The sequence below is a fragment of the Taudactylus pleione genome, unplaced genomic scaffold (genome assembly GCF_031769625.1).
Source record: "Taudactylus pleione unplaced genomic scaffold, aTauple2 ptg000098l, whole genome shotgun sequence".
NCBI lineage: Eukaryota > Metazoa > Chordata > Amphibia > Anura > Myobatrachidae > Taudactylus > Taudactylus pleione.
The window spans coordinates 526,197-552,474 of NW_028284500.1; the positions used below are offsets into that span (position 1 = coordinate 526,197).

The following is a 26,278-nucleotide window of genomic DNA, read 5'->3' on the forward strand; positions in this document are numbered from 1 at the left end:
CTGTAAATCACACCGTCATGGGTCTACGTACACACTCACTCGCGAACGCAGTGGCTCGTGCACGCACTGCGATGCATACGCATGAGCAGTACGCAACAATCGGCCAACGGCGTGCGTCTTAGCTCATGCGATCCTTGCTGGGTCAGGCCCAGAGACCTTCTTGAGTATGTGTTGCAGTAACTTGATGTTGCCTGCAGGTGTCACTGATGCTAGTGATGTTTATAAATCTACATAGCAGCTGAAATAAACTTTACATAATTACTTATTTTTTACTGCCTTGGAGCTTTGCACATTCTCTAAGAAAATAAATCTATAAAAGAAGCCATTGACATCCTTTTTTGAATGACATCTGTCTTTGCAATTGTGTTAGCCATCATTTATTTCGGTCCATCTGTTCCTTACCTCGTAACATCTGTTTGATCTCTTTGCTGGCCTGGGTGCCTGTAAACTGATTGACAATATCCAGTGCTGACTGGCTGTAGGTGTTCCTCACATGGGCATTAATCCCACTCTGCAAACACAACAGACAGAACCATACATCACACTAGAGAGGAGCTGCAAAGACAAAATAATACATACTGACTGATGGTTAGACCCGCTGCCATACTGCTCCCTTGCCCGCTTATGGCATTAGCAGAGGTGAAACTGCTCACAGTGCAGGCCCTAAAGGTCAGAGATACTGTATGGCGGTCCCTCTACCTTCCCAACTGGACTGGCCCTGTGGAAATGTTCACAGTACCCAAGAGGACCATTTGTCTGTCTAAATCCATCACCTCTTTTACTTGGATGGGGCGTCAGAGCCATAACTAGACTTTTTGGTGCCCTGTGCCAGAGACAACATTGGCGCCTTCCCCCCCCTCCTATTTTTTAAATAGGGACATAAGATAGAGCACCTGAAAAAGGGCCATGGCCTCATGGGGAAGGGCCAGGTAAGAGATAGGGGAGGCCAGGAGATGCTGGGGATAAAAGAAGAGGAAGCTACAAGTGAGAATGATAATAAACAGGAAAAATAACAGGCCCAAACAGCGCCCCCTGCCCTGCAGTGCCCTGTGCCAAGGCACTGGTCACACCACCCTAGTTACTGCCCTGTGGCGCGCCCACGGGAAAGAGCTTTGACTACCACACTAGTTTAAAGAAAGTGCACCCAACATCTACTGCAACACCCGAGGGGTCAGGTAAATAAAGGTTCTTGTCTGTCTCACTTTATTCCACCCAATACTAAATGTTTGACTATGGGGAGGATTATTCCTTTAGGCATGGATGGCCAGACTTTTGGACTTGGTGATCTACTCTCAGTGGCGTCCCTCCCCGCGTTGTCACCCAGTGCAGGGAGGGACGATATGTGCCGAAAAGGGAGCATGGCCATGCAGGAAGGGGGCGTGGCCCAAACCCCCATGTCTATTACTTGGTGGGGAAAGGGGTGCAGGAGGTCCCTGTGTGGAGTGGTGGCTGGCAGTGGCGGCTCCAGGCACAGGCAAGCCAGTCCGTGGCCCGGAGCGCCATTGTATCCGGCGGAAGCAATAAACGCCCACCCTCCCTCCTGGCGCTAGTTTGATTGTGTAAGTTCAGGGGGAGGGAGCGGAGGAGGGAAGGGGCGGCAACTGTGGACGGCGCTGGGCACAGCAAAGCCGGCCGGCTCCCTCAGTGACAGGAGCCGAGTGCTGCATTTAATGCTACAGTGCAGCACCCAGGCTCCTGTCACTGAGGGGGAGTCTGCACCTTGGTGTCACCCCTCAGCGGACCGCACCCCCCTTGTGACGCCACTGTCTTCTCTAACGGCCAAACATTTATCAAGATCTACCATAGTAAAAATTTTTGCTGGTTTGTACAAATATATTAAAGGAACACGACAAGGCATAGCTGGATAATGTACTATACGCTCCCAGATACTGCAATACATTTTCTGCAGAGCAGCTATATCTGTGCAGCTGCTGCTCAATAAGCCCCCAGAACCACCAGGTAATGGAATGGTAACCTAATAGTAATAATGAGTAATAAATCAATATATATCCAGATGGCACCAAAAATGTCTGGAGCTTTAGCTCTAACACAGAGGGCCTGATTCAGCAAGGATCGCTATTCTGCTTATACGCACGCAACGCAGTTGCTAATATCAGCGGGGATATGTAAATGTTTGCATTCACAATACGATCCGATCGCAGCCGTATACTTTGCCAACGTGGCGAAACAATCGGTAACATTTAAGGCAGGTCAGACCTCACTCAGGAATTGCTAACTTCATCGCACGCTAAGAGGCCTCAGGCTGCGTATGGTATTATATTGCAGTGGCTAATTTATGCACGCCCTTGCAACACCGTTGAAACGCACTGGCACGCGTGCGTTCGCCTGACCCCCCCCGTCACCACCCACAAACGGCACTTCCTGTCAATCACACTGCAATAGGTCTGCGTATCCTCTGAGATCGCTGTCCCGATTGCAGTGACTAGTTTGCACACGCGCACTGCGATGCATACGCAGTACGCAACAATCGGCCAATTGCATGCGTATAAGCAACTGCGTTCCTTGCTGAATCAGGCCCAGAGTCCTCTCTATACCAGAGTTAAAAGCTAATGGTGAGCAGTAACGCTGGCACCAAAGCAATAGAGACTGTCACATGTGACGTCTCATCCAATAAGAATTAGTCTCATGGTCTGACCAGTATACAATGCAGTGCCATGGTCTGACCAGTATACAATGCAGTGCCATGATCTGACCTGTATACAATGCAGTGCCATGGTCTGACCTGTATACAATGCAGTCCCATGGTCTGACCAGTATACAATGCAGTCCCATGGTCTGACCTGTATACAATGCAGTGCCATGGTCTGACCTGTATACAATGCAGTCCCATGGTCTGACCAGTATACAATGCAGTCGCATGATCTAACCAGTATACAATGCAGTCGCATGATCTAACCAGTATACAGCACAGCCACATAATCTGACCAGTATACAATTAAGCCTTATGGTCTGACCAGTATTTAAGGCAGAACATTGATCTCAACAGCTTACAATGGAAGATACTGACCTAAGCAGTGTACACTGCGGCCCCAGCTGTCATTGATACTCACTCCCAGCCATAACTTGGGTTACTCCTCACTATCATACACACATCTGGTTTCATTAACTGTGCTGGTTGCTTTTCCCTCAGTGAAATACAGCAGCAATCTGGGGTGAAGATCAGTGAGCAATGACGGACCGCCGGTGTGCAGTGATGGCAAAACAACTGAGCTGCCATCAATTGAAATCGGTTGGCAACACATATAAATCTCATTACAATGACTGACGGACAGTAATAAGGTAAGTGACAATGACAAACCATGACACCAAGGGATCAAAGAACAACCTTAGGAGATTGCCCAAAAGTTGGGAGAGATAACAGGCTGAATATGTCCTAGATTTCTCACCTTCATGTAGACAACTCTCTATGACAGGGAAAAGTCAGACTAGAGGTAATATAGAGTAATTCCTGTATCTATTTAGCTACACTGTCAGGTGAAAGAAACAGTGATTATGACAGAGCAAATAGCGTAGAGAGCCTGGGCACAGGACACTCATTAGGACCCAATAAAGGCCTAATATCTGCTGCTGCGTAGAGCTAATCTTTTATTCTACTTCTGCTGGGAAAGACTGAAAGTAAAACTGTGTTTGGGTACGGAGAGTCTAGGGTTACACTCACAACAGCCCCCATCCCCAATAGCAGCCTGTTTTATCCAACATGGTCCCTCAGGGTCTACCTTTGATGTACCGAGCGGCAGCCTGGCACCTAGGGACCCCCATACTCTAGGGACCAGCAGATCAAAACAACTAAACTTCACTTTACAGGAACCAAACCCGACGGGGCATTTACAGATCAGAAACATTTTTTTTAAGCTGCAACACATAAAAAGACAATTTGTAAATTACCAAAAAGACTGTATAAGACTATAAACAGATCTGTGTACTATGTGGGGATGCGAGTCCTACACTGATTCTTTACAGACACAGTCACTAGAATCGCACAGATTTTATTACAAATGTGCTTCATGGAAGAATTCCAAAAACAACATTCAAATTCTAACAAGACACCTGACATTTTCTTTGTAAGTCAGATCATTTTTCACTTTAACTTTCTTCATCGTTGATTCGTTCTACACAGTTCCTGAACACAAGATTTCAAAGCTCATTGTTCCTCATTAACATCACTAATTATACAATTTATTTTGAATTTGCAAAGCCATGGGAGCTGTTTCCTTTAAATTACTGGTGGGGGAAAATTGCATTTATTATCCCGTGCCTAGTACTTAATCTATGAGCTTTGGGTATATAATTTGGGGGCATGAGACTGGTGGTCAAAGAATATAAAGTCAGATTGCTGAAATCTGATTTGAGCCAGCAGCATAGGGATTATGCACAGATAGTGTCATTATGTCATGTTGGCTACATTTAATTATAAAATGTACTAATTAGTGTTAATTATTGTCATTATCAAAATACAGTCATTAGGTTTCTTCCGTTTTACCCATGATGAATACACTGTGGGCAAGCACTCATAGGCCAACCCTAGCATAAATATAATAGGGAGGAGTCAGGCCTGCATGTAAGCACCCAAAATCTGTTAGGTTGGCTGCCACTGGTTTAATATATAAATATTAAATATTTTATTGGGAACTAGCGTTTGCCCGCAGCTTCGCTCGCCTGGATGTCTGTTGCTCAGCAAAACTAATTTTACAAAGACAGTAGTGGCATCTAATATTGAAATGTATATTTTATATTGTAGACATTGATCACAAAATGTATTTGCAAACAATATTCAGGCTTTTCCTTCAGGAATTAACAAAAAAGGATGCTTGGGACTACTAACTCGTGAGCAAGCCACTTAACCTACAGTAACACTGAAAAGTTGCAAGTAACATGAGCAGCGACTCTATGATATGTAGTATTTGTTTTGGTGCGCCATCTACTGGATTGACATGTATACTGTAACTTCATGAGTCAAGATAAGATGCCTGATTAGTGCTTAATATATAGTTGGATTTTCCTGTGAAATAGATCTTGAGATATATATCTGCAAAATAGATCTTGAGATATATATATATATATATATATATATATATATATATATGTGTATTTATATATGAACACATACAGTCAGGTGCATAAATATTGGACATTGACAGAATTTTCATATTTTAGGCTCTATCCACCACCACAATGGCTTTGAAATGAAACAAACAAGATGTGCTTTAACTACAGAGTTTCAGATTTAATTTGAGGGTAATTACATCCAAATCAGGTGAACGGTGTAGGAATTACAACGGTGTTTATATGTGCCTCCCACTTTTTAAGGGGCCAAAAGTAATGGGACTATCAACTCAAAAGCTATTTCATGGACAGGTGTGGGATATACCCTTGTTATTTCATTATCAATTAAGCAGGTAAAAGGTCTGGCGTTGATTCTAGGTGTGACATTTGCATTTAGAAACAGTTACTGTCGCCTCTCAATATGAGATCCAAAGAGCTGTCACTATCAGTGAAGCAAGCCATCATTAGGCTGAAAAATCAAAACAAACCCATCAGAGAGATAGCAAAAACATTAGGGGCCTCATTCAGAGGTGGTCGGAGGATGCAAGCGGTCGCTCAGAAACTGGGCGGCCACTTGCATCCTGACCGCCCGCCTCTGTTGCAGTCGTTAGGCTGTGGGTTAACACCCACAGCTCTAACGACCGCTCAGGTGATGGTCGCGATGGTCAGAGACCATCGCGACCATCGGGGCTTACGACAAGACCCTAGGGTAGGGTCTCCCTTGTCGTAAGCCCCGGAGAGCTTCTGGCTCTGTCTGAGCCGGAAGCTCTCCACTGACATCACTAGTGATGTCAGTGGGGCCTCCCCCAAATGGCAGGCGTTCCCATGGGAACGCCTCCGTTTGGGCTGCCACCCCCCCGGCCCGCCTTCCAAACGGGGCGAGCTGTCAATTAACATCGACAGCTCGCCCCCTTTGGATCGAGACCCGCTACGACCAGCGCTGTCGGTCGTAGCGGGTCTCACGCATGCGCACGACGGCGCCGGCGCCGTCGTGTGCATGCTCTGTGGGAGGCCATCGACCCAGTCCGAGCGCATCGGCGCTAACGCCCGGGTCTGAATGACCCCCAAGGTGTGACCAAATCAACTGTTTGGGACATTCTTAAAAAGAAAGAATGCACCGGAGAGCTCAGCAACACCAAAAGACCCGGAAGACCAGGGAAAACAACTGTGGGTTTTTCTTCCCTGGTGAATAAAAACCCCTTCTCAACAGTTGGCCAAATCAAGAACACTCTCCAGGAGGTAGGTGTATATGTGTCAAAGTCAACAATCAAGAGAAGACTTCACAAGATGTAAACCATTGGTGAGCCACAAAAACAGGAAGACCAGATAAGAGTTTGCCAAACAACATCTAAGAAAGCCATTACAGTTCTGGAACAACATCCTATGTACAGATGAGACAAAGATCAACTTGTACCAGAATATGGAGAAGGAAAGGAACTGCTCATGATCCAAAACATACCACCTCATCAGTGAAGCATGGTGGTGGTAGTGTCATGGCGTGGGCATGTATGGCTGCCAATGGAACTGGTTCCCTTGTATTTATTGATGATGTGACTGCTGACAAAAGCAGCAGAATGAATTCTGAAGTGTTTTGGGCAATATTATATGCTCATTTTCAGTCAAATGCTACGGAACTCATTGGACGGTGCTTCACAGTGCAGATAGACAATGACCCGAAGCATACTGCAAATTGCTGTAATTGCCTGCAAAGGATTTGCAACAAAGTATTAAAAAATGAAAGTTAGATTTAGGATTGTTTAGTTTGTCCCATTACTTTTGGCCCCTTAAAAAGTGGGAGGCACATATAGAAACCGTTGTAATTCCTACACCGTTCACCTGATTTGGATGTAATTACCCTCAAATTAAATCTGAAAGTCTGCAGTTAAAGCACATCTTGTTTGTTTCATTTCAAAGCCATTGTGGTGGTGAATAGAGGCCAAAATATGAAAATTCTATCAATGACCCAATATTTATGCACCTGACTGTATAACTGTTGGCGTTTGGGGTGTGCAATATATGTATATATTTTATATATATTTATATACCTCTAGTCATTTTGTACTTGAGGAGCTGTGCAAATTCCACTGAAAATTTTTTTGGGCTGCATAGTTCATAAACAATTCTTAAAACTATATTTGTCCCCTAAAATTATATTTAGATACATCTAGTCACTTTTGCCTTGAGGAGCCTGCACACTGCACGTGCCAAGTACCAAGTGTCTAGTTTTTCCTTTATTACACCTCTCCCTGATGTCACATTGAGATAATACATACCTCAGTTTCTTTCTAGGGGACTAAGCTATACAATTTCAGAACACAATTCAAATTCATCCCATAGTTTTTTGTGTGATGTCAGAACAGATAGACAGACACAAATTCCTAATTTATTTTTTCCTAATCAGTCCCAAGGAGTACATTTCCCCCAAATTGTCTATTTACAGACACAACTATATATACAGGGCCGGCTCTAGGGGTGTTCGACCTGAGTGGTCGAACAGGGGCACCACCCATAGAGGGCGTACCCTTCCCCAGCATCCCGATTTCAGCGGGACAGTAATTTCCCGCTGTTCCACCCGTGGGCCACGGGTGGTCAAATCGGGAGGTTGGGAACCCCCACCGCCGCAGCTGTGCGGCGATGCCGGGACCCAGGAGTCTGAATGATGCTGCGCACATGCACGCGGCATCCATTCAGTGATGTGAGAGGGCTGGGGGAAGCCCAGCTAGTGAGGCTCCCCCCAGCTTGACATTATTTGGAGGCGTGCCAAGCGGTGTCCCTCAGATAACGTCATGTAAAGAGGCGTGGCCTATGGTAATTAGTCCACATCCCCAAGGCACGCAATAAGGAGCGCAGAGCACTCGGCCAGCACAGGGCGCTATTAGCCCTGTATATATACTATTATTAAAAAATAATATGCTGTTATTTAAAAGCTGTTTCATATTTGTAAAAATGGCATTAGTGTATTTTACACTAATTAACAAGGTGAGACAAAACACATCACTCACACTGTACAGTACCATCTGTACTCCCACGCGCAGTAACAGAGCAATATAAGGCGTCACACCAGCCCATGACAGCATATTCATTACCTTACACACTGTACGTGAATGGAGCTAGTGTGGAAAAGAACATGGTGCCATTATGGCTAAAACAGTGATTCCCAAAGTTGGTCCTTAAGGCACCTTGACAGTACAGATTTTAAGGATATCCGTGGTTGAGCACGTGATGTAATTAATACCTGATTTGTTTTGATTTAACCATCTGTGCTTAACCATTGATATCCTTAAATCCTGGACTGTTAGAGTGCCTTGAGTTAGTAAACCGCTGGGCGAGGATGTATAGATAATAACTTTATATGTGCTGATTTGTAAATGTAATGTTGGTAACTTAAAGTTCTTTGTATTCATATGTTTGGGATGTAACATGCTAAAAGAAGAAGCACGTGCTATAACCAGTAAGGAAGAAAATAGGATACTTACATCCAGAAGAAGTCTCACCACCTCCGTTTTCCCACACAGGGCGGCTTCGTGCAGAGCTGTACCGGATTTGGTTTGCCGATTGATGTCGATGCCAGCTTGCAGCAGAAGCCTGACAGGGAGACAGAATGACAGAACTGTGTGTCATCATAACACAATGAATTCCAGCAGTGTGACTTTTATGGAAGTCCAACAGGAGAAAAGCACCTGAACACGCTCTAGGGTCAAAGATAGGCAGCCTGTCCTATCTGCAGTGGCAGAAACTCAGATGCTCAGGGGCTACCTCTGGGTTACAGATTAGCAAATAATCTGTGATATTTAGCATGGATCAAGTTTCTAGGTGTAGAAATCATTTTGCGGCTATCTTTGGGCAGCACAGATGGTTAGCATTACTACCTCACATCACTGAGGTTGTGGGTTCAATTCCCACCATGGCCCTAACTATGCAGAGTTTCTATATTCTCCCTGTGCTTGCGTGGGTTTCCTACGGGTACTCCGGTTTCCTCCCACACTCCAAAAATATACAGGTAGGTTAATTGGCTCCCACCAAAAAATTAACCCTAGTTTGTATGTGTGTGCATGTACATGTGGTAGGGAATATAGGGGGTCATTCAGACCCACTCGCGAGCGGCAGTACGCTCGCAAGTGGGTCGGTGTTCCCCAATGCGCATCCGCATGACGGAGGGAGCTCCGTCGTGCGCATGCGCGAGACCCGACGAGCGAAGGACTTTCCTTCGCTCGGAGTGTCACATCAAAAGGGGCGTGCTGTTGATGGTGACTGACAGCACGCCCCCTTTGGTGGGCGTGCCGGGGGCGTGCCTGCCAGACGGAGGCGTTCCCAAGGGAACGCCTACCGTTTGAAGCCGGCCTCACTGACATCACTAGTGTCAACTCAACCGCAGGCTTTTACTCGCAGTTCCGATGGTCGCGATGGTCAAGACCATCGCGACCATCATTTTGCACGCTCGTATATGCTGTGGGTGGTGACCCACAGCTATACGAGCGTCCAGGAGGACGCTCCATATTAATGGAGGTGGGCCCTGATTCAGAGCGAGCGCTCTGGTCAGAGCGTCAGGCTCTGAATCAGGGCCCTAGAGTGTAAGCTCGACTGATGGCAGGGACTGATGTGAATAGCCAAATATTCTCTGTAAAGTGCTGCGTAATATGTGTGCTATATAAATAACTGGTAATAAATAAAATAAAACAAATAAAATAATCTTTGCTTATTGAATCACTATTTCTCATAATAACATTCCACACTGGCCGGACTCAGTGTCGCTCACATCTGCAATAAGTCGATCATACGGATCTCTGTGGATCTGCAGGCTATTCAGAGGTGCACGAAACTGAGCTTCAGCTATATTTGTGCCGAAATGGGTGTGACGGGGCGAGAACGGGGCTTCTGCTTGTAGAATAAGTGTATTGTGGGTACGGAGATAGAATTGTGGGACACTCAGAGGGGAGCGTACACAGCGATCCGGCTTTTCTCTCAAGCAGATATAAAGGGGTGAGATCCATCAAAGATGACATAGAAAATGTGATCATTCCTGACCATGGTCATGGACTTACGGGCATTAAGTCCACCTGAATACGCTATTAAAATCTTGCCGTGACAGCAAACCAATATCTAGCTTTCCCAGCAGAGCCATAACGTCTGGGTTTTCTAATGTACAAGCTTGATACTTTCTAAAACCTATTGAGCCTGCTGTGAGGAGGGGCCGCAGTGGATATTGGAAATACATCTCTAAATAAAGGGTTTCCTAAAGTGATGCAGGAAACCTCAGTTTTTGGACATTTTACCACAAAATCACTATGATACATCTTGCCCAAGGGGAGGTGGGAATTCGTATCTGTTTTCAAGTATGCAATGCGGCTGACTTGCATACGGCTCTGGATAAGCCTCTGAATGGAATGGGTATGATTCCTGTCAGCGGCAGCCCGACAGGAGCAGAGTGTGATGCAGCGGAAGCCCGACAGCGCTGGAAATCCCGATCGTGGATAGGTAAGTATCCACTAACCTAACCTAACCCCCCTAACCCTAACCCTCCTTAGGGGTGCCTAACCCTAATCCCCCCTCTAAGTGCCTAACCCTAACCACCCCCTTCCCCGCTACCTAAACCTAAGTCCCCCGGGGCGGTGCCTAACCCTAACCCTCCCTCCCCCTAGCCTAACCCTAACCCTCCCTCCCCCTAGCCTAACCCTAACCCTCCCGGGGGGGTGCCTAACCCTAAGTCCCCCCCGGGAGCCCTAAACCTAACCCTCCCCCCCGCGGCTGTCCGCTCGCGGCGTCCGGCATCACTACGATCGTGATGCCAGGCGCCGGTCTCCCGGCGTCGGGGAAATGCGGGCGTCCACATCTAGACGCCCGGCATTTCACCCTTGCCGGGATAAGACAGTCGTGAAGCCGGCTGCCGGTATATAGGCAGTCGGCTTCCCGATTGCTTCCCCTCTGAATGTGCATAGCGTATAGGGATTCAGTATGACTGACCGCCGGCCGCATGGCGGCATCCTGGCAGCAGTGAAACTCCCGATTGTCAAAAGGTAAGTATTCACTAACCTACCCCCTAACCCTCCCTTAGGGGTGCCTAACCCTAACCTCCCCCCCAGGTGCCTAACCCTAATCCTCCCTCTAAGTGCCTAAATCTAAACCCCCCTTCCCCGCCGCCTAAACCTAAATCCTCGGGGGGGGGGGGGGGATGGACCGCCTCTGATCACTGTTTCAGAACCTTCTGCCGACACGGCCTTTTGCTTGATCTACTAAATATTAATAAACCATTAATTTAACCCATCTGAAAAAAAGAAAAGGCGTGCTAATAATGCAGATTCTAAATATGGCCGTAAGAGAAGCCATTAACTAAAGTGTAAGACATTTATTTACTGCTGTCGCTAATGCAGACAAATCACACTTGATGATTGCAAAGACGTTTGACAGCAGTAACAACTGAAAGTGTACAATTACCCAATGCTCAAGAGCTAAAACAAGGTTCACTTACATTTGGAGAAAGATAAAAATACAGATGTAGGAGATGGGGGAGGTGATTATGATAATGGGACAGTTAGTTTGCAATTATCGCCCCAGTTGGTATCCACAAGGCTGACATCCTCCCCCACTCCTCCAGCATACAGAGCTTGTTCTGATGTGCAGATCAATATGCCGCTGACACTTTCTACGCCGTCTGGTTGGTTGGGCGGCTAAATAACATCAAAAAGTTCTCAAAAGTTGTCACTATGCTTCCCAGCCCGCTAGATGGGGCCTACAGAATCACGGTCTTGTGTGTGATGAATGGAGAATGTGCTGTAGTCGTCAAGGCCATGAGTATGACCAAATAAACAGAGATCCACTGGATCCAGGTTATATAGAAGCTTACATTTAATACTGAATTGTCTCCATAGCTATATGGCAGAGGTTCCCAAACTCCACCATTACATTCCAGGATTTAAGGATATCCAAGCTTCCAAGTCCAGATGGTTAAATCAAATTGAGTGAGGTACTAAGTCACCTGTGCTCAAACATGCATATACTTAAAAAGTGGACTGTAATTGGTGGAGTTTGGGAACCTCTTCTATAATGGAACCGTTAGTGGGCGGCAGCGGGGTGGCGGCGACTCAAACGCAGTGTTCTGACAGATTTCAAGGGTCAGCCTCGATCCCGTACGCAGTGAAAAATGGCTCCGGCACCTCAGTCCCTGGCGCCCACTCTGCGCAACCATAAGGTTACTCAGAAGTCTGATAATCAACTGATCTGCGACCGATGCTGCCCCTCTGTACACAGTCGCTTGGATTGACCAATCCCGCCCGTGGGCATCTCAATACAAATCCCGTCGGCTGAGACATTTGCGTATTTTCGCACAGCTGCAGCAGCGGAAGTGGCGCCCATCTGTGGATCAGGCCCCCAGTATGTGTTAGGTCATTAATTAATAGTAGGGGCGTCACACAAAGTACACAAAGCTTGACCTGCGAAAAGCGGGACTATATAAAGCAGTGCCCTAATCACACACAGTACTGACGTGCCATTACTTTACTCGTAGACAACATCCTGTATGGAAACATTAAATACATAGGGGACAAGAATGTATCATCTCTGAGCTAAGCACTACGTGACATCTTCATTGAAAAATATGGCATTCGCCATACCCTAACTCTTCCCATAACTGTATATTGTGCTGGCCACATATTCAGAGGTAGGCGTAAGCACATTTATTGTACTCCTGGCGTCAACTAGGCGCATATGCGATCGTTACAGACTGTGAGGCATATCGAGGTACTTCCAACTCAGCATATACTATATACATATAATTGTGTAGCTTTGGAACACATTTTGGAGTCAGACAATGCAGCATCTGCTGTGGCGTCTGCAACTTTATGCAATATCGCTACAAGATCTACCCTAGGGGAAGGACTGAGAGGCTCCCACTTTGAGCCTCTTTAGATGGTGAAATACCGCTTGGTCGCACCATTGAAACTTGCATCATCCCCGAGGTAAGTGCAGATTCTCAGACATAGTATGGCTTCCAAAGTGATCGGTTGAGTGTCTGAGTTTGCAAGCATTTCAGTGACCCTCCCCTAACACGGACCAGATGGACCATCCTCATGCATATGAATAGAGACCTCCCATTCACTGTCAAGCACATTTCCAAGACACTTCTGATACTATGCGTCTCAATCCCAACTGCACCCTTATGCGCGCACACCATGGGACACGTGCGCTGTGCGGATTTTTAGAGGGATGCCCAGTTTAAATTTATCGACCATTTGTGGGAATATCAGACTCAGAATCAGGCCCTTTATGTTTTTATAAGGCAAAATCTGTACAATAATCGCTGGTGGTCTGCCTCATCTTCGTCATGTGCGCCCCCTGCACAATGGCTCCCAACGCAGGAATGGAACACACCAGCCTGGAGAAGAGGAACATTGTGCCACAAATAGGTATTATCCCACCCTCCAACATGACCCATTCCATCAGGTACAAAATGCTCAGCTCCTGGACTTACCACCTATTTTATGATTGCAGTCACCTGTGTTGAACTAGGTAACTGATGAGAAGGGTGTTTCATCACAGGTGGCTGCAATCATAAGTTAAGAAGGAAGACCAGGAGCGGAGCATTTTGTACCTAATGGAATGGGTCATGTTGGAGGGTCTGTAGTATATATAGCAGAGGGAGCAGGACGGGACAGGGGTGGGCTGAGGTGACCTGGGTCCATTTACTAATGTGTTTATCTTCCTGTATGTCACAGCAAGCTTCCTATTGCCTGGTTCAGTCACATGACCAATAATGTGCGGATTACGAGGAAGAAGTTATAGAAGGGGCGCAGCCAGTGCGGTTAGATTACATGTTGTAGAAATATTTGTGCCAATACCGTGGCTTGAATTGGCTGATAACTGCAGCTAATAAAATGAAACCCCCTTTTCTGGTTTTATATTTGCAGCATATTTTTCCCGACTGCTAACTACATTCATAGCTCTGTCTGTGGTAGTTTTCTTTCTTCTTTTTTAAATTTACGATAAAGGAAAACATTGTGACAGGTTGATCGTGTTTAGCTTGAATTTGATAGTTTTGCAGTAATAAATCTGGTTGTATTTCCCGCTCTTTTATGACTACAAAAACATGCGGCGCGGATTCTAGCAGCCTCTAATATATCACTGTTATTGGGTGCTTATAGCGGCAATACAAAAATGCACACTCTTTCTGAGAGCTGACAATGATGTACAGTAAATAATGACAATGTTCTTTGATTTTACCATCAAATATCTCTATAACAGAAATAAGACAGCCAGGAAGGTCTGTGCCAGTACCTTCCGTATCCAGCTACACATAATACCTTGACTCGGGATGCAGTTAACTTACCGCCGCCCGGAATGCCGGCCGTCGTAATCCTGACGCTGGAAGTCTGACCTCGTACTAAAGATAGGCGTCTAAATCCTGACACTTATCTTTAGCCAGATGCCGAAATCCTGACAGCCGGCACCCCGAACAAAGGTAAGCGTGGACTGTTAACCGCGGGGAGGGGGGGTTAGTTTTAGGCATCCCCATGGGAGGGTTACGGTTAGGCTAAGGGAAGGGTGGGTTAGGGTTAGGCACTACTGGGGGGAGAGTAAGGTTTAGGGTGAAGGAGGAAGGGGGTTAGGGTTAGGCACCACCGGGGGGGACTTAGATTTAGGTACCACCGGGGAAGTTAGAGTTAGGCACCACTAAAAGTCCGGCAGTGAACAATAATTAGCCCTCAATGCTCCTCCCAGTGTCTTTACATCCTGGTCCATTTATATACACTCTACTAATGTATCTAACTACACAAGCTAAGCGCCTGCTGTAGAACTACACATCCCACCCAGCATGCATTGCCACCGTTTTGCTATTTGGTCATGCTAAAACTGTTGCAGTCCATGCTGGGATGTGTAGTTCAACAGCAGTTGGAGGGCCGCTTACTGCCCACCCCTGTTGCAGATGATATTTTATCTATAGCTAGTCATTAGCAATAAAGGAATGCTCTGCGGGCTAGATGGATGATGAATGATCGGCATCTTGTTAGACGCCAGCCGTCCTTACCTAATGATGTCGATGTGACCATTCTTGGCTGCCAGGTGCAGGGGGCTGGTACCGTTCGGGTCCGTACTGTCGCCAGGCTTTGGTTCTAGCAATGCCGCACACATGTTACTGTTTAACAACAGCTGAACAACCTGCAAATGAAAGACAGAGGTTGATCCCTGCTGTTATTAATAAATAATTCATAGGCGAGGACAAAGTGCTTTGGCACCCGTGTCAGACATCACGCTGCCCTCCTCTCGCTCAGCCTCTGAGCTCGGTGCATATTGCATATGGCATAATCCCTCCTATGCTGCTAGAATCTGCTTTCCTGGCTGGGGTTAAATGAAGAAGGAATGTGTTCTACAGCTGCCTCTTCTGCCTACTCAATGAACCGGCCATGATAAATATATAACGACCTCACAGTATCCAAGAAAATAATATATTGTAAATAAGAGCAACCATGCAGTGTAATCTAACACAAACTATTACAACACAATGGGAAGTATTGTACAACTGTGGTACCAGCACCCGAACAGATCACCAAACACACATAACAATTGTACAGTATCAATTGGTCCTGCCCTAGGACAGTCTACTTCAAATTCAGGAACTGTACAACCTGGAGGCAATGTAACACTTTTAGATCACCATCTATTGGTCACAAATGGTACTACAGCAACTGTGGTGCTTTCTTCTTTCTAACATCCTAGGCATCATTTCTTGACAAGACGGTTCTTCAAGTGTCCTATCAGTTGCGCAGGATCTATTGATTCAGTCGTAGGACAGTACACAAGCTAGCGTGCAACAAGGAAGCAATGGAGCATTGGGGTGATGGCAGATCATTGGCCACAGATGCAGCATCTTCTGCTGTCATGTATCACTGTAGGTGCAGGATTCTCCGAATGCTCTTGGGTACAGCCAGCACTATCTTCCCAGTGCTCAATGAGCCCTTTGTTCCACAGTCCATACTAGTGACACGGCATTCTACTTCCATAGTGCCCACCTCACTAGAATACATCCCACTACTAGCCTAAGAAAGTGATAAATACATTGCATAGGATAAAACTTACCCCGACTCTTCCAAACTCACAAGCCAAGTCCAGGGGGGTCTTTCCGGAAATATCCATGATACAGGGGTTAGACTGGTGCTGAAGTAACATCTCGGACTAAGCAGCAGAGGATGAAGAGAAGTGAAAATGCACATTAGTGGTGGGATAAGATATAACCAGCCCAGGGTCCTTGCATGCACTATAACCTATTGTGTAAAATTGTTTTGCACTTATTTAGTGTGCACAATGCACCAATATTGTGTATGCATTCATATCTTCTTCATACTGGATTATGTTTATAAAGGAAATATATAGTGTGAAAGATACCTCATGGTACACACTTCAAACCATTGAAAACAACCCTCCAATAAATATCACTTCTGTTGGCCACTAAATATATTGAATATGGAGGGAACCTGGACTCTTCTGGATTTGGTCGGGAAGGGGGGGGGGAGGGCGGGAGAGAGTTTCTATTTATTCATTTTTCTTTATTTTCTTTAGTTAATGTTTGATATTGACTGTATTTGTGTGGATATTGAATTTTTTTATATTATATGAATTGTACTGTGATAAGGTTGAAAAATATAATATACTATAACGAAAATTGTATTATGTAGCATTTGACAAAATAATACAGTTGTATGGTTTATATGATCTCAAAGTTTTATGAACACAACGACAATACTATGTAATTGTTATTACATAACTGATGTTTTTATAGGCATTGTACTGATATGTTTGAAATATTTGAATGTGAATATGTGCAGTGTTTCAATAAAAAATATTTTGAAAAAAAAAAGGAAATATATACATTTTGTTCAAATATTTGTATTCATGAAATATTTTGTAACGTACTGACGTGTCTACATGCACCTGTGACGTGTCTACATGCACCTGTGACGTGTCTACATGCACCTGTGACGTGTTTACATGCACCTGTGACGTGTCTACATGCACCTGTGACGTGTTTACATGCACCTGTGACGTGTCTACATGCACCTGTGACGTGTCTACATGCACCTGTGACGTGTTTACATGCACCTGTGACGTGTCTACATGCACCTGTGACGTGTCTACATGCACCTGTGACGTGTTTACATGCACCTGTGACGTGTCTACATGCACCTGTGACGTGTCTACATGCACCTGTGATGTGTCTACATGCACCTGTGATGTGTCTACATGCACCTGTGACGTGTTTACATGCACCTGTGACGTGTCTACATGCACCTGTGACGTGTTTACATGCACCGGTGAAGTGTCTACATGCACCTGTGACGTGTCTACATGCACCTGTGACGTGTGTACATGCACCTGTGACGTGTTTACATGCACCTGTGACGTGTTTACATGCACCTGTGACGTGTTTACATGCACCTGTGATGTGTCTACATGCACCTGTGACGTGTCTACATGCACCTGTGACGTGTTTACATGCACCTGTGACGTGTTTACATGCACCTGTGACGTGTCTACATGCACCTGTGACGTGTTTACATGCACCTGTGACGTGTTTACATGCACCTGTGACGTGTCTACATGCACCTGTGACGTGTTTACATGCACCTGTGACGTGTCTACATGCACCTGTGACGTGTCTACATGCACCTGTGACGTGTTTACATGCACCTGTGACGTGTTTACATGCACCTGTGACGTGTCTACATGCAACTGTGACGTGTCTACATGCACCTGTGACGTGTTTACATGCACCTGTGACGTGTCTACATGCACCTGTGACGTGTCTACATGCACCTGTGACGTGTTTACATGCACCTGTGATGTGTTTACGTGCACCTGTGACGTTTTTACGTGCACCTGTGACGTGTCTACATGCACCTGTGACGTGCATATGCACCTGTGACGTGTCTACATGCACCTGTGATGTGTTTACGTGCACCTGTGACGTTTTTGCGTGCACCTGTGACGTGTTTACATGCACCTGTGACGTTTTTACATGCACCTGTGACGTGTTTACGTGCACCTGTGACGTGTTTACGTGCACCTGTGACGTTTTTACGTGCACCTGTGATGTGTTTGCATACACCTGTGACGTGTTTGCATACACCTGTGACGTGTTTGCATACACCTGTGACGTGTTTACGTGTTCCTGTGACGTGTTTACGTGCTCCTGTGATGTGTTTACATGCACCTGTGATGTGTTTACATGCACCTTTATACCGACACCAATCGTTTTTCCGACACATAGCGTGAGATGTGACACATCCTATACGCACACCATGGCGCTTTATGGCATACTAAATTGCAGTATGTGAATTCGCACAGAACGCAGCAGCAAAAATATGCTAATGATTGGACGCCCACTGCTGCTTTCTCATATCCATTCAATGTCACTCTACTGCGTAAACATCGGTACCATTGCCGCACATGGACCGGTTACGCATCATTTACAAGAAGTCTGACCAGCCGCAAACACGGCATGTCTCATTGCACACAGAGAGCTCTCATGCTGCGTATGCCGTCACAGTGGCTAAATAATGCACGCCCATGAACGGTGTTCTAATGGACAGGCACGCCTGCGATTTTCTGAACACCATCACCACCCCCATACGCTGCCAGCCTGTCACTCACTTTGCGATGGATTCCTCTGTGCGTCCATAATCGCAATACGATCATTGTGCACGCTTATACGCATGTGCGATGGCAAACAATCGCTCGTTCTGCATCTGTAATCACCATTGCATTTGCTGCTGACTCAGGGCCTGATTCAGAGCCGGACGCTCTGACCAGAGCGCTCACTCTGAATCAGTGCCCTCCTACCTAAAAATGGAGCGGCCTCCTGGCCGTTCGCACAGCTGTGGGTGACCACCCACAGCATATGCGAGCGGCCAAAAAGATGGTCGCGATGGTCAAGACCATCGCGACCATCGGGCTTGCGACGAGACCCTGCGGCAGGGTCTCGGTAACTGCAAGCCCTGGAGTGCTTTTGGCTCTATCAGAGCCAAAATCACTCCCACTGACATCACTAGTGATGTCAGTGGGGCCGGACCCAGACAGTAGGCGTTCCCATGGGAATGCCTCCGTCTGGCAGGCATGCCCACCAAAGGGGGCGTACTGTCAGTCACCATCGATAGCACGCCCCCTTTGGTGCGAGACCCGGAGCGACAGCTTGGCTGTCGCTGTCCAGGTCTCGCGCACGCGCACGACGGAGCTCCCTCCATCGTGCGCATGCGCATTGGGGTAACATCGACCCGCTTGCGAGCGTCCTGCGCTCGCGAGCGGGTCTGAATGACCCCCACAGGCCCTAAGCCACAAGAGTGTGTAAAACCATTTTTCAACCAGCAGATGGCATCTTTTCAAAACTATACTGCGCATGAATCAAATAGCAAATGCAGTGGATCAATTGTCTTCAATGCAAGGACTGCGTACGGCAGTTACTGCGCATTTGCACATTGATATTTTTTTTTCTCTTCACTGTTATGCAACAATTTACAGAAATAAACGTAAAATGACGCAACATACAGTAATGACACATATCTGCTTTACCCTCTATTATACCCTGGACATATCCCAGGGCAGCAGATATATAAACAGGCCTTTCTAAATGATCTACTGTCCTTTCTGAGACACACAGAGGGAAGGAACGAAGATAAAGCAACACAGTAAAAGTTGCAGGAGGGTTTATGTATTTACTAAATGTTGCAGGATGGTTATGTACAGGTTATTAAATTAAATGCACCCGAGGTGGAAAGCCCTTTTAAATATACCTCTGTGTAAAGGTTCCACAGTGATTTGCGCTGTATTCTTTATTCCGGTAACTTTACATGAATGTAAAACAAAATGATTGCACTTTAAAGTCCTGTAGCATCACACTAATGGGCTCTTGCATTTTACAAACACTAATTACTAGCCCTATATCCTGTGTACCTAGTCATTGTAGTCTCTTTAGCGCAGCACACCATGTTTTGCAGATTACCCTGCCTGGCGTCATGTATTTGCATAATGAGAAATCTTTGTTATAAACTAAAATCTCCAGATTGTAATAACAGACCACATTACACAGACTTTTGTTTATTGCACACTGTGCTGCCGACGTTATCACAAAGGGACGAGGCCATTCCATTTTTCACTTTAGACAACAGCACTCAGAGCTGCCTCATTTGAACTCTGCTAAGAAAAGCAAAAATAACCTCTTAATTTAGCTTTACATGAGCCTCCAGATTCATAATACAGCATTACACTCACAGCAGTGACATTATTCCTGTTCCGCACGTGGTAACCCCAGCACTGATCTCCCTGATATTATACGTAACCAGGGGGCGCATCTGTATATTCTGGGGCCGGTACAGAGCTGCATGCAAATCGGATGCAATTACACTCGCTCCGCATGCGCGGAGATAAAGGTGGAGAGTTGCTCGTACGCAGAGCTGCCCGCATCTATGCGACTGCACCGCCGCTATCCATATGCACGGTTTCATAGTCATCATCATTAATCATGTAATCAGATGAATCTATGCGTACACATAGCTCAGCATAGACAGGAATTCCGCTTACATGCCCATGCTAAGCTTAGCCTACGTGCCAATGCCCTGTTACCACCCAGCTACGCCCAGGGCCGCCGAGATCTGAACTAGGGATGGGCATTGACGATGGTCGATGTTTGACGACCATCAATGTTTTTCTTTCGATGTTAATGATTTTTACCATTCGATGACAGCATTTCGAAGTTTGCTGCCATCGAATGGTTAGAATTTGATGGTGTTTCGATGGTGACTTCTTTTCTTTAAATCCTATAAGACTGTGCCTCCCCTGGCTGCTATGTCTCATGCTGCTGGGATCGTTGTAGGCTGTCTCTCACTGCCTCAGGCGTGACCCTCGCTCCCTCCCCTCTCTCTAGGCTGCTGCTAGGAGAGACACAGGTCATATTGCTAGCTCTGATTGGCTCTCTGAGACAGTGAGAGCCAATCAGTGTGCAGCCCTGGCCCTGCAGCAGCAGCAGTCACACACAGACAGGGTAAATTTACTAAAGTGAGAGTTTTTAGAAGTGAGTTTTAAAAGTCATGTTGCCCATAGCAACCAATCAGATTCTAGCCATTATCTTCTAGAAGGTGCTAGTTAAATGTTAAGTAGAATCTGATTGGTTGCTATGGGCAACATCACTTTTAAAACTCACTTTTAAAAACTCTCACTTTAGTAAATTTACCCCACAGTCTCATACGGAGCTCAGGAGGAGAAGAATAAAGTGACACCAGTGAATTTATACCAGCTCAGAAGACAAGCAATAATAAGTGCACAATACGATTAACCACAGACAGTTATGAGTTACATCAACCTGTTAAACTATAAACTGCTTTAGCACAGCACCCAGGCAGTGACCACCATATCATCATAGTCTGTGCAGCGCTGGTCAGACTCACCTTTCCCTGAGTGACATTGAATCTCTCAGATAATATGGTTAAACTTCAGGCTAATGACAGGCTGTTTCTGTGAATATAGTGAAAGAGAAATATATCGGAACCCCACCTCTAAGTCCCGCCCTAATCCCGCCTCTTGACTATTCATATAAATAGTTTTTACCAACTAACTCTTTTGATGTGATGGTTATTTACCATCACATCGAAAGATTCAATGGTGGAAGCACTGCCATCGATTGATGGTGGGCTTTCGATTCCCATCCCTAATCTGAACGCGTCCCAGGAACTAAAAGGGTGGGGCATGCCTTATTCAGGAAGACGTGGCCAAGCCCCCTTAGGGGAAAACATTTTAAAAAAAAATACTTTCTCCCCCTCAGCAGCTGACCCAGGCCCCCGCCAGGCCCCTCTAACCAGCCCGGGCCCAGTACTGGACACTCCCCTCTTGCTGCCCCTACTGTAGCTAGCTACACCCATTCAGCTGCAAGTAGAGATGCAAACGACTCGCAATTGCCTGTGGATGTTTTGGCTCCTGGGCGCGAGTAGTGCTAAAGATCCATCCGCAAAATGACCTGTGATCACCTCTGCATGAGCCCCTCTGACTGCAAACAGGAAAGAACATTATGATCCATGAAAAACGCAGACACACAGCCACTCTGACGTTTCTACCAGGCCCATGAGTGACACAAGACCAGGCCCATCCAATAGACTGGCAGACCGCGGCAGCCAGAATGACACAGTCGCGCATAAGTCTACAATGACGTAAGTCACACTGGGCATAGCTCTGTCAGCCCTTCCCACCCTGCAGGTAGGTCTGCTCCATTCTTGTAACTTGTACACAGAGCATTTACGTATTGGGTGCAAGGAAAAACTAGCAATGCAGCTGGCCGCGAAGTGCCATTCCAGAGCGGCATCTCACGGCCAACGGGTTTACTTGAATCATCCCTTAAAGGGTCAATTCAATTAAATGCAATGTGCCATTCGTGCGCACAGAAATCAGTGACGTATCTGCAATTTAGAGGGTACCATAAATAGCAAAAATACGTACACCTCTTAATCACAGCTAATTGATGATTGATCTGACCCCTAACTGCTATAAATCCTAAATGCATGTCCACTCGTATTGTCTTATTCCTATCCCCAAATGACAACACTTAGATGATTTGAAGCTCACTGGTCTCATTCTACCTACAGGCTGATTTTCATGCCGGCAGCCACGCATGGCACACTGTAAGCTGTATGGCACACAGCTGAGATGTCAGAGGCTTAGAGATTTCATTGTAAGCTCCTAGTGTCCTGTAGGTAAGTATTGCTATAGCTGAGTACATGACGGCTTCTCACTTACCACATCATAATGTCCATGCTGAGCCGCCTGGTGCAACGGGATCTGCCCCTCGTCCGACTGGATATTCACCGCGGAGCCCGACATCAGCAGCAGCTTCATGGGTTCCTTCTTTCCCTGCCAGGCTGCGTAATGGAGCGGACGCATCCCTGTGTAACAGCGGCACAGTGCTCAGATCTACAGACCAGCCAACAACATCCAACCTAAAGTCTGTGTGTACTCTGCAGTCTCTGTAACATTTCCCGTATGCACTAAACAAGGATAATATATGAACATTGCACTTAGGAACTTTTATCTAAGGCACGTTAGATGTGAAACCAAGGAATATAAATGTTGTACCTGTATATGAGTAAATCTACTCTACACAGCATTCAGCCCATAACTGCCCTTCACAGCATTCAGCCCATAACTGCCCTTCACAGCATTCAGCCCATAACTGCCCTACACAGTGTTCAGCCCATAACTGTCCTACACAGCATTCAACATATAACTTCCCTACACAGCATTCAGCCCATAACTGCCCTTCACAGCATTCAGCCCATAACTGCCCTACACAGCTTTCAGTCCATAACTGCCCTACACAGTGTTCAGTCCATAACTGCCTTACACAGCATTCAACATATAACTGCCCTACACAGCATTCAGTCCATAACTGCGCTACACAGCATTCAGCCCATAACTGCCCTACACAGCTTTCAGCCCATAACTGCCCTACACAGCTTTCAGCCCATAACTGTCCTACACAGCATTCAACATACAACTGTCCTACACAGCATTCAGCCCATAACTGCGCTACACAGCATTCAGCCCATAAAGAAGAAAATGTTTTTATACACAGTACAAAGAGAATGAGGGTTATCCTGAAATCTTGATTCAATCTGCTGGATGCCACAGGAACAGTGTCCCTGCATGAAACTATTTGCAGGAACAGGGTTCATTACAGACCAGGGGTATATTTATTAAATGTGCGGGTTTTTAGAAGTGAAGGTGTTGCCCATAGCAACCAATCAGATTTGAGCTATTATATGCTAAAAGGAGCTAGATAAGTAATACGTAGAATCTGATTGGTTGCTATGGGTAACAAGTCCACTTCTAAAGACTCTCACTTTTTATAAATATATCGCCAGGAATAATATTTTTTTATTTATATCCGTATATGCCTGCCAAGTAGCGACAATAAGTGCAATTAATTAACTGATTAATTTAATGCAGATTACTAGTAAAATCAGTAGTAATGTGTGAATGTGTTTCTTAATACATTCTGTGGCCAAAAGGAAAATGTTTAACTATAGAGCTAACAATTTGTATGGCCTGCCGAATAATTGTACTTGTCTCATTATCATCTTACTGCTTGAATTCTCTTTGATTCAATTGTCCCCCTCCCCTCGCTACAGTACTTGATAAATAAAAATGTCATTGCCAACAATGAATGGATCTTCACCTATAGATAATAACTTCATTTCCACAAAAGAAGAGGCAGACTTTACTTATAGCTGGCATTTCATGTAAAGATCTGGCTGTGCATGCAATGTGCATGGGATCCACTGCAATCATCCAATTGGTCAAAATCCAACACAATCAAATATGAAAAAATCCAATACGATCAAGTCAGCCATCGCCCCGGCAACAGGAGTGTGCCTGGCCTCATTGGCCCTTGTTTCCTGTGCCAATCAATTACCCAACATGATGGCCTAGTGATCGGATCTGATCAGCTGGATTTTCTACTTGTCTGGTCAGTTGGTTCTCGCTGAACAACAAGCTGTAAGGGGGAGATTTAATAAAGCTTGGATAGAGATAAAATTGGAGATAAATAGCACCAACCAATCAGCTCTTCACTGTCATTTTTCAAACATAGCCTGTAAAGTGACAGTTAGGAGCTGATTGGTTAGTGCTATTTATCTCCAATATTATCTCTCTCCAAGCATTATTAAATCTCTCCCTAAATACAGTATGCATGTTCAGCTCTATGTCCTGTTTGGTAATCCAACTGCTTCCTGTTATATATGTTATTCAGAGAAAAATAATCCCTTCACAACTTTCATACCATTAACCGAACTGTTTCATTTTCAATCTGTTGAACTAGAAGTGCCAGCATGCCCTGCCAGTAAATAGTGCCGACCAATAAAAAAAAAATCATTCAATTTCACCACCATCAACGCTGCTTTCATGTAACTTTACAATGATATTTGGCCTCTTACACTGGGTTGGGTACAGGATTCCGGCGGTCAGAATCTCAACAGTTACAATGCAGACTCTGGAACCCGAATGGTCAAAATCCCGACACATGTTGGTGAGAATTCTAACCCTAACCTACCCCTCCCGCAGCCTTACTCTAACCGTCCCCTTCAGCAGCTGAATCCTAATCCTCCCCCTCTGCAGCCTAACCATCCCCTCCCGCAGCCTAAACCTGACCCTCTGCCCTCCCCTCCGCAGCCTAACCCTGACCCGCCCCTCCACAGCCTAAACGTCCCCTCCCGCATCCTAACCCTCCCCTCCTCAGCCTAACCCTGACCCTCCCCTCTGCAGCCTAACCCCGACCCTCCCCTCCCCTCTGCAGCCTAAACGTCTCCTCCCGCAGCCTAACCCTGACCCTCCCCTCCTCAGCCTAACCCTGACCCTCCCCTCCTCAGCCTAACCCTGACCTTCCCCTCCCGCAGCCTAATCCTGACCCTCCCCTCCTCAGCCTAACCCTGACCCTCCCCTCTGCAGCCTAACCCTAACCGTCCCCTCCCGCAGCCCTGACCCTCCCCTCCCGCAGCCTAACCCCCTCCTCCCGCAGCCTAACACTGACCCTCCCCTCCGCAGCCTAACCCTAACTCCCCTCCCGCAGCCTAACCCCCCCTTCGTAGCCTTATCCCAAACCCTCCCATCTGCAGCCTAACCCTAACCCCCCCTCCCGCAGCCTAACCCTGACCCACCCCTCCGCAGCATAACCCTCTCCGCAGCCTAACCCTGAACCTCCCCTCCCACAGCCTAACCCTCCCCCTAGTGCTTAACCCTCCCCTCCCACAGCCTAACCCTGACCCTCCCGTCCGCAGTCTAACCCTAACCGTCCCCTCCTGCAGCCTAACCCTGACCCTCCCGCAGCCGTACCCTAACTCTGCCCCTCCCGCAGCATAACCCTAACTCTCCCCTCTTCTGCCCCGCAGCCTAGCCGTAACCCTCCCGATAGTGCCTAACCCTCCCCTCCCGCAGCCTAACCCTGACCCTCCCCTCCGCAGCCTAACCCTCCCCCTAGTGCCTAACCCTAACCCTCCCCTTCTGCAGCCTAACCCTCCCCCTAGTGCCTAACCCTAACCCTCCCCTTCTGCAGCCTTACCCTCCCCCTAGTGCCTAACCCTCCCCTTCTGCAGCCTAACCCTCCCCCTAGTGCCTAACTCTAACCCTACCCTTCTGCAGCCTAACCCTCCCCCTAGTGCCTAACCCTCCCCTTCTGCAGCCTAACCCTCCCCCT

The 26,278-nt window shown here is 46.5% G+C and overlaps 1 protein-coding gene across 2 annotated transcripts in view; it reads right to left on the reverse strand.

The window, feature by feature from the left end:
* Positions 1 to 26,278, reverse strand: part of CASKIN1 (CASK interacting protein 1) — a 439,648-nt gene that overhangs the window by 184,494 nt on the left and 228,876 nt on the right. For both annotated transcript variants that reach the window (XM_088470341.1, XM_088470340.1), the window contains exons 4-8: positions 22,828 to 22,973; positions 16,132 to 16,227; positions 15,083 to 15,213; positions 8,541 to 8,649; positions 403 to 511 (exon numbers count right to left, since the gene is read on the reverse strand). In XM_088470341.1, coding sequence (XP_088326467.1) covers positions 403 to 511; positions 8,541 to 8,649; positions 15,083 to 15,213; positions 16,132 to 16,227; positions 22,828 to 22,973 — 591 coding nt within the window. The remainder of the gene's footprint in view (positions 1 to 402; positions 512 to 8,540; positions 8,650 to 15,082; positions 15,214 to 16,131; positions 16,228 to 22,827; positions 22,974 to 26,278) is intronic.